We start from the raw sequence: 10,268 nt of genomic DNA, 5'->3' as shown, positions 1-10,268 counted from the left end.
TTGATGTAATTAATGGCAAGAAATCACCATCATGGCAGCTGATTACCCTGCAGAAGCATCCTCGAGCTTAAAGACAATTTTCAAGCTATACAATTCTCACGCATTAAGAAAAACTAGCGGAGCTGCCAATTGGGCAATTGTTGTTGCCAACAGAATCCCTCGTCTACTGTTTTATGGCGAAGCAATTTGCCAGCAGAGCTGTATGGTATCATCACCTCTGATAGAGTGGGGACTGTCTTCCATATTTTACTTTCGATAAAAGATTAAAAAGCAAACAAATTGGCCAATATAAATATTGAAATTGACGTCACGACCTGAAGTCAATAGATATACTGAAATCTCGAAACGCCATTCACATCGATAAGACGGAAAGCATGGGAAAACCCGGCAGCTTAGACAACCTTTTCTTTTACAGATATAGAATAAGCCCCTCATAAACATTGTTACGAGTGGTTTGAGATTTGGTGTTCTGAAACGAACATTGGCTTGAACTTTTCATTGCTCAATTGCATAAATGTTTGCTTTTGTACATGGCGGATCAGCAATTTCCTATATGTACTTACACATTTTACAACAATACAAAAAAGGAAAGCCCAATGCATGAGGTGTCAATCGATACTGGGTCTTAATGCACTCACAATTTACAACATACCAACAAAAAATAGTGGCTCGTATTTTGCACAAAAATTTATAATAGATCTGTCTTCTATCTCGAATCAAGCTCCAATTGCTTAAGCACCTCTCTCAAATCCACAAGATTCAATATCTGACATCCAGACCAAGTTTTGCAGTAACTTCAAAACTTTTCCCATGTCAACCTTCAACATCAGCAACCCATGATAGATCTGGTGGAAATATGAACAGGAAATCAGGCAAAAGCAATGTTGTCACTTGGTTGCTTGATTGGAAAGCCATGACAATGATTTTAAACAAACCGCATACAAAGCTATAATGCCCGAGCTGATCAAATTGGACAGGAACTACTCTTAAGACATACTATAACCATGTGTTATATTTTTCGTGAAGAATTATTTGTTTTCCTTTTTTACGTAATAGAATAGAATAATTAGGCAACTTCAGGTCACAGCAAAAACTGAAAAGAACCTTGCATGACTGATTCAATTGCAGCATTTGGAATAAGAAGGCCAACAATACGCTGACTATCTGTTGTAGTCTCCAAGCGCACAACACGTAACCTTCTATGACTTTGGCGGACCTGCTCAAATAAACAACAATAAGTACCAAATGAAAAATGAAAAAGTTGATGGAAGTCCAATAAGATGCTCAAGTTTTCCCCAAATTTTGTAACAGAGAATATGTCAATAACTTATGGTTGAAGAAAGAAACCAAAGCAAATTTTTCATATGTAAGAAAAATTGTCATACGGCAAAGCAAACTAGTGTGTGCAAAGAACTCGTTTCTTTCACCAAAAGAATAAAATTTCCAGAAAGGAATTAGAATTGAATGCTTCCCATTTTCAGTTTTTATATACCTTTCAAAAATAGATAGCAGAGGAAACGATTTTGTGCAGTCTGAGGTTCATCTTTGCATAGGTCAATCATCTTCAAGCATTTTTATTATACAACTTTACTCCATTATTAAGATATACTCTGAGTTGACTAATAAAGTAACATCAGTATTGTGGTTTCGCAAAAGACCTAGATATTGATAAGAATTACAATGGTGAAGTAACATATTGGAAGTACTTTATCCCTTGTGACTAGTATTTCATGGACTGTTGCATCGTCAACCATGAGCCATGACAGTTGTATCCAGCTCCATGAGTTGGATGCATCAGATTTTTGTAATTATAGGACTCGAATTTTCATCGATTAACAAGATTATGACTCTAAGCTTCTTATGAACTTAAACTTCTAATATTTTACATTCTCATAACATCACATGTTTTTTTAATATCCATCTTCTTGCCTCCAATATCTTCATTCTCCTTGCTGGATTGAACACTTGGATATGTCTCTATTGTATTCTCATGTTCCTGTCCATGGAACCCTTCCCGTGACAGATGGGCCATGTAATTGGTAGAAGAATATAAACATAATGGTTCAATAAAGAAATAACCTAATATATGCAGAAGGCCAGGTTGAAACAATGTCATGCCAAAGAAGACCAATCATGGTCAAAATAAAGAGTTCTATGTTCAGGACACATACTGCTCTGACAGGATCTTGGTTACAGACTGCCATACACCAAGGGTATTAACTTAACAATAACAATCATGATACACCAGTGGAATACCCTATCACAAGTTTTATAGCGACAGATCTAGGTAAGTAAAACGTGGACAACGATAACTTTTCTCTCAAGTACTTCTCCTGATTATTATTTACTTTTCCTACATTCTTTTTTTTCTATGTATTTTGCTTGAGGTTGTTACACCATGGTATATACTAGACACAAAGATCTGAGAGCCGACACCTAGACTTGAATCCTTGGTCACCATGATAGGATATCATGAATGTTTTTCTTATTGCAACTCTGTAATTAAGGTAATACCGCCAATGATGATCCCAAACTCATGAAAAAAGTGAAGCATTGTATTGAGTCATTGACAATCAATGTAAAACTATGCCAGATTTCAGGAATATCCATCTTAACCGTTTTTAGTAAACGGCTACGTTGTTATCCAAAAGTGACGAGTTTATCTTCGCTGTTAAGGTGAACCAAAGTGCAAAAGGTGACCTGAGGTCGTCAAAAGTGACCCATCACATGAGTATATCAATGCAGCGCACAATAGGTAAGGGTTATTATATTGTTCAGGATAAATGCAAATAAAGTAGTATAAGACTAGAGGATTAGGTTAACAACTTGGAATATAGGAACATTATCATGAAATTGATGATTTATAATGATTAGAAGAACAATTAACATAATTTTCTTACAAAAGATTTAATGAATAGGCAATCTGGAGATATCAATAAGTTGAATAGACAAGAAATCAAAATATATAAAAATCTTAGATCAGGGATTGATTATACAACACGATGAACAAATCGATGAAGCTATTGCTCATAGAGTAAGATTTAAATGGTTAAAGCAGAAAGGGACTCAGAAAGAGTTTTGTGTGATCTCTGGGTCTCTTTTAGATTAAAGGTAAATTCATAGTTATTTACACCAGTAATACTTTATGGATCCGACTGTCAAGAAACAACATAGTATGTTGTAAAAATGAGAATGTCGAGGATATATGGAATTACTAGGTCAGAAAATGAAATGTTCTTATTTGTGAACAATTAAATTCTGATAGCTCTAATAGAGAATAAAATGAAGAATTATTTCTATGGTATAGACATATACTTAGAACTATAATTAGAAGAGGTAAGATAATTAGTCTTAGTGGGTAGAGGATGAACTAAGAAGGCTTCATTAAAAACTATAAATAAGGATAATACATATAGATATGTAGTAAGCCTTATAAATGCTATTATTTGAAGTAGTGTTGTCAAAAGCAAGGAATGCCATACCATCTGAAATGGTGCAAAATGGGCATTATGCATCGGTCCACCAACTGTGCGATACACAGACTATCTTGTTTCAAGTGGTACTTAAGGAACAGGTCATGTATCGGTCATTACAGGTGATGTATTGATCGATACAATCAAAACCCATGTTGTATTGGTCGCTATGGATTGGTATCAATCAGAATTTGACTGATACCAATTGATACTGATCCAAATTGGGTCAAGTTTGGACCCAACAGTCAAATTGACCATTGGGGCCTCTTTTGGGCTTTAAATCCCCTTTCTCCCCTCTTTCACTCACTCTCAATCACTTTCCCATTCTCAGTCTCTTTCTCTCTTTCTCACACTCCCACTTGTGATTTAAGTTCCTAACCGGCGGTTAATGGTAATCAAGCTATTGATTTCGATAAGAGGGATTTAAAACTTTAATTCAAATCTAACTAACGATAATTAATATCATTTTAATTGGTTTAGGCCCAATTTTGGATCATTAGGTGTAATTTAGCCCAAGTAGGGTTATTAGAAAGAAAAATTCACGCTCATGATTATAACCTAGAATTTCTATTCATTTATACCTTGTACAAACTTTATTATTATTTAAATACAAAAAATATTAAATTAGAATAGAAAATCATAAAAAGAATTTTTTGAATTTTTATTTTTTTGGCTTTTTGTTGAAAATTGATGCGTTGGTCAACATACCAACATGTGGTAAGCCATTATTGGTGAATACATATCAGGTCAGCCTAGGACCAATAACATCGATCAGTACGAGACAATGATACTTGGTCAAAAAGCTCTAGGGGCTAAAAGGCACCAAGGTTTCAAAATGCATGAGACACGTAGCTCTCGCCCAAGCGAAATGAGGCACTCGTCGATATAAGAATTATAAAATATATAATTAAGGAGAAAAACTATCATGAAGATAAAAATTACACAATACATGAGCTTCATATTATTTCATATTCAAAATATTACAAAGACATTTAGTAACATTCATCCAAACCTCAAGAAAACATTAAAGCAAAGTTTGTCGTACTGTTCGGTACCACTTGATATAGGCGGTACATACCGATAAGGGACGAGTATGGGTGGTACATCAGTACGCCCTACCATGTGTCGGTACATTTGATATGGCTTAGTACAACTTTGTACATACCATACCGACAACTGATCAATACACCAGTACAAACTGATAAGGCGAACCATGCATTAAAGTACTACATTATTCAAATCTAACAATGAAAATAACAAAGCAAAAGAATGTTAACATGGAAAGTCCAAAGATTTTATCAAGAAAATCAATGATCATAGAGGTCCACTTTATCATCCGCATTTGAATCATCCTCTCCATCACTTGATTTATATCCGTACTCTTTGTTCATCTTTATCAGAATAAACTTCCTCCTCTTCTAATTGTTGCAAGGCTTTTGCACTCATCTTTGTTTTTGCAAGTTATCTTGTGTGCTTATTTCTCCAACACCTGATGCTCTTACTATATCTTCTAATGTCAATCATTATTAAAATTGTTGAATCTCGTATTTTGATGATGAAACTCCTTGATATATGTTTATGATTTAATCTACGTTTTGAGTGACGCAGGATGCTTCGATTAGGATGAGACAATTAAAGCAGGAACATCATGTTGTGCCGGAGGAACATGTCAGAAGATTGGACGTCGGGCCGGTGGATCGGTTGACGTATCGACAGAAGGCTTCGGGTCGTGGACTCGGGCATCGAGCCAAGAAGAGCAGGTATTGTGCCAAGGATATCGGAGTTGCGGAGTCAACTGGCCGATTGGGCAATAGGCTGCAGGAAAGGACGATGCGCCGAAGAATCGGACGAAGCGTCGAGGGACCAATGACATGCCGGACAACTTGGTTAATTGCTTAGGATTAATTGTCTCGATCGAAGTTTTTGTTTTGAGTGTGCAGGATTAACTACGATGAAAGTTAGACAAGCAGCAGGAGTTGCACCGGAGTCAAGTTCATGATCACGTTGGGAGTTCGAGAGTTCGACGGAAGTTCGGACGGTCGTCGGAGGTTCTGCGAGAACAGATCCGAGAAGTCCAGAAGCTTGCCAAGCGAAGCTCGTCGGAACTCGCCAAGTGGATCGTCGCAAAGTCCAGGAGTTTGCCGGAAGTCCGTAGGAGCATCACCGAGGGTTCATCGGATGATCGACGGAAGTTCGTCGGAAACTCGCCGGAAGAAGCGATTGACGCACCGAAGCAAAGCTGCAGAAATTGTCTTAGATCTAATCGTAGTTAGCACGTTGATTAAGTTGGAAAATGGGAGGTGATCCCATTAGCTTAATCTTGGGGCAATTGGGCCCCTGAAAGACTGAAATTGGGCCGAATGGAGCTAACCATTCGGACCCTGATTGCACCAGGAGGTGCAACCGCCTAGGCCAGGAGGTGGCACCGCCTGGGCTAAGCCTCCGAGCCAGACTCAGGAGGTGCAACCGCCCCTGACACAGAGGTGCAACCGCCTGGGCTTAGTCTTCGAGCTCTGCCAGGCGGTGCAACCTCTCCAGTCAGGAGGTGCAACCGCCTGATCCCGGAATTCCGGGATTTGATCGTTTTGAGCTCCAAATTTGAATTGGGTTGGGGCCTATAAATACCCCACCCATTCAGCACTGAAAGTATAGAACATACACTCGAAATCTTGCTATCTTTCTGTGTTTCTTAGAGCTCAAAACTGCTAGTTCTCCTCTTTCTGTTCTTCAAGTCTTGAGTTGTAAAGAGAGGAGAGAAAGGTCCTGTAAGGGTTGTCTCCTAAGCCCGTCAAAAGGAGTGAATCTGTAAGAGGGTAGTTGGCCTTCGCCTATTGAAGGAAGGCTTTTAGTTGACGTCGGTGACCTCGTCGGTGGAGGAAGCCAAAAGTGGAGTAGGTCAAGACTGACCGAACCACTCTAAATCTCTGGTTTGCGTTTATTTTGAGCACTTTATCATTACTGCAAACCTCCTACATAGCTACTGCTCTCTGCGCCTTTACGAACAAGTTTCTAAGTTCTGTTCTTTCCGAATTTGCATTCAGACGTAAATCGGTGTTTTCGTACGATCTCTACATTGCGGTTTACACTTACGTTTTGATTCTATTTATAACTGCAAACTGTCTTTTGCGCTTTTACGAACGAGTTTCTTTGCAGTTTACGTTTACGTCTTGATTCTGTTTATAACTGCAAACTGATTTCTGCGCTTTTACGAACGAGTTTCTCTGCAGTTTACGTTTACATTCCATTTATAACTGCAAACTAACTTTTGCGCTTTTACGAACGAGTGTCTAAGTTCAAATCTTTCCGAATCTACGTTTTGACGTAAAACTGTGTTTAGACGCAAACTGCGCTTAGACGCAATCTGCGCTTAAGACGCAAACTGCACTTAAACGCAAACTGCGCTTAGACGCAATCTGAGCTTTGACGCAATCTGCGCTTAAGACGCAAACTGTGCTTAAACGCAAACTGCGCTTAGACGCAATCTGAGCTTCGACGCAATCTGCGCTTAGACGCAAACTGCGCAAACTGCGCTTAGACGCAATCTGAGCCTAAGATGCAAACTGCACTTAGATGCAAACTGCGCTTAGTCGCAATCTGCATTTAGACACAAACTACATTTAGACGCAAACTGCGTAAACTGCGCTTAGACGCAAACTGTGTTTAGACGTAAACTGTACTCAATCATAAGTAATCTTAGAATCGGCTTTTGCATCGAAACAGTTCTTATCGAACAAACGCAGCTTTCGATTTTAATCGCTGAAAGATTTCCGCTGCACTAATTCACCCCCCCCCCCCTCTTAGTGCTCTCGATCCTAACAAAAATAAGATCATCTTCAGTATTTGGTATGTTACCACGCATTTGTCTAAACGATCATTCATTTCAATCACTAATGTCATCTACTGAAATGGATTACTGCTATTTCGCAAATTATAACGAGTCTTGAATGCTTGATTATACATTATATAAGCAAGAATATATCTTCGATGCTCCAACTGATTTCTTTTCTTTGTATGAATATGTCATATGAATTGTAGTTCTCATTAGTTGCATTAATATATAAAAAAGAATACTTACATTCTCAATGACATTTCAATTTCGCTCGTAACCCACAATGCTACAAGTCAAATCTTGATAGCTAATTGCTATAAATTTAGGGTCGAATTTCCAAATAAGCTCGATCACTCAACTGCAAATTTATATTTTAACTATTAATAACAACAAATGTTAAGATGTACCATGTATCCAATGCACTTATATAACCATTGATAACTTCTACATCGAGCTCCATGGATGAGTTCTTATAAAAAAATTATAAGTTCAAATAGTATTATGCTATATATAATGGAAGATGAAGCTTACATTTTTTATCTTTTATCTATAGTTACAAAGATATCCTTAAATATCTCAACATTTCCACCAAAAGACTTTTGCAATGTTTCTTTGGCTCTATACATAAACCTATAAAGATATCCTATTGTCAACATTTTCTCATTATTTGCAAGCTGAGGAACTCTAACAAGAAGGCTTATTACAGCCATATGATTCCAAAACAATGACATCAAAATGATAACGCTTGCCCTTTTGTGTCATCAACATGTTATAAGATTATGCTTTTACCTATGAATACTTTACAATGTGAGATATGTTATGGTAAAGTGAGTGACACCAAATCTCACCCATCTCTTCTCACATCATATTCAAGTCTCCAATGTGTTTGTATATAAGGCCAACAACAAAAATAGCCTCTCTAAAATCTTGATTTATTAATTTTTCCAATACCATCTAACATTAGGTCTCTAAATTTTTTCTAATATCCTCTAACATTAGATCATTAAAACAAGCCACGCATAGTGTCCAATATAAATATGATTTTTTTTTGCCTAAAATAATTTGCTAAACAAGAGTAAAACAAAATTGATATGTATTTAAATACATAAAAATAATATAGTTAAAATCAAGGATCATAATTTCGTACCATACCGAAGTTTCGAGCATAGCTTAGTACGGTACAGTACAAAGTATATATATATATATATATATATATATATATATATATATATATATAAGTTAAGAAAAAAAAGTGATGTCCCTTTTTCTGCCCGTGTGGGGAGAAGAAACCGAGGTTTCCTTCTCCCCACACAAAAAAGGGCAACGAGCCGACGTCACCGCCTCGACGACACTCCGTTTCTTCTCCTTGTGACGTCGCCGGACGTAGATGAGAAGTCGCCAACGAGCTGAGTCCTCGTCGCCTCAGACGAGGAGGCGACATCTCATCTGCGACATCCGACGAGGGAGGGTGGCGATGGTTCGGGATCATCGAGGGTGAGCAACGTCGGATCTCCAGGTTCTCCCTTTCCTTCTCCCTCGACTCTCCCTCGGCTAATACCACCCGGTAGCAAATGACGACGGCCGAAATCAACCGTCATCGACCGATTTAGGGTGGTAACAAGGCAGAAGCAGCCCCAATCGACGGTACCGCTCGATAGCGGGCAGTCCGCATATCGATCTACTAGCGGACCTGTACGTACTGCTCGGTACGGGCTATATTATTCGAAATTAAAATCCTTGATTAAAACATTCAAGAAAAAAAACATACAAGCTACAACATACTTGTTTGTTTATGATTATGAATTGAATAACATTTTACTCTTCAATCTTCTCAACAAACAGGCCAAGTAATGAAATGTCTTCTCTCCAAATTTGATGAAAGCATATGCATTAATATACTATACATTCATGGTTCCTAATGAACAATTGACCAAAAGGTATAAGACTACTTCATCTCCTACCAGTCCATGAATATGATGTAATAGAACAGCCATGGTTAGACCATATATCATTATGACCCTTCACCAAACTCTCTGTGTAATCCAACTTGTTTTTTAATAATAAAAATCTTAGCTCATAATAACTTAGAAGCTTCAAGTTAGGAATATATCTTCCAATAGTTTCAAGTTAGAACGATACTTTCCAATAGCTGCTTGATATGAAGCATGTATTGAATCTTTCTACTCCTTTGCCATAGGCATCATTTATATTTGATTGCTTTAACTTCGTTCCTTTTTGGCTCTGCGTGACTTTCTCTTATTTTTTGGGCTTCTTGGTAACAACTTTCTTTCCTCTTTTGTCAGATTCCCTTTTGCCATAAGTATTTTATCTCTTTCACACCATCTTCATCTTCAGAATCTATCTCCAAGATTCTCATCATCATCATATTATGGTAAATAATCATAGGATTCAACCTTTTGGATCTTTTTCTCATTCATATATGTCTGTATCTTTTGCATGCATCCGCAGAACACCTTTTGCACGTTGATCGATTTTTGAAGTTCCGTACTTGATGTTGTTTTACAAAAAATATACCACCTCTAGTTGTTTTATTATAAAACATGCAAGTTACAGCATTAGCATCCTTTGGATCCTTTAAATAATTAAAAAAAATTATATTTCTATGCAGGATGGTTTTTTGAGTTCTTGCTTATGATTCATCTGTAGTATTAACCTACGGTTGCCATTATTTAGGATCCTAAAATTCCAATGACTATCCAAAATACTAGCAATGACAAATTCTGTCAAAATAATTCATAAACAATGACGAAAAAAAAGTTAGATATCACTAATACTAATTAACATTACATGGGTAATATCATGGAGACAAAGAAGCAGACAGGGGGGTTGGTGCTAGTTGGGAGGGGCATTGAGAGCAGAGGGGGCTGCTAGGCAAAAAAAAAAAAAGAAGGCAGAGACTCCTCATTAAAATAATCAAACAAAAATCATGGATATTATAAACAATT

General features: G+C 37.3%; 1 protein-coding gene across 4 annotated transcripts in view; it reads right to left on the bottom strand.

The window, feature by feature from the left end:
- Positions 1-460: 460 nt before the first annotated feature.
- Positions 461-10,268, bottom strand: part of LOC103994866 (protein FORGETTER 1) — a 102,110-nt gene continuing 92,302 nt past the window's right edge. For 2 of the 4 annotated variants that reach the window (XM_009415314.3, XM_009415315.3), the window contains exons 31-32: positions 1,105-1,216; positions 461-845 (exon numbers count right to left, since the gene is read on the bottom strand). In XM_009415314.3, the coding sequence (XP_009413589.1) occupies positions 814-845; positions 1,105-1,216 (144 nt within the window). In that variant the 3' untranslated portion in view covers positions 461-813. The remainder of the gene's footprint in view (positions 846-1,104; positions 1,217-10,268) is intronic. The other 2 variants (XM_065164257.1, XM_065164258.1) reach the window with 1 other exon arrangement.

The sequence above is a fragment of the Musa acuminata genome, chromosome BXJ3-8 (genome assembly GCF_036884655.1).
Source record: "Musa acuminata AAA Group cultivar baxijiao chromosome BXJ3-8, Cavendish_Baxijiao_AAA, whole genome shotgun sequence".
Classification (NCBI taxonomy): domain Eukaryota; kingdom Viridiplantae; phylum Streptophyta; class Magnoliopsida; order Zingiberales; family Musaceae; genus Musa; species Musa acuminata.
This window is presented reverse-complemented; position numbering and strand designations above follow the sequence as displayed.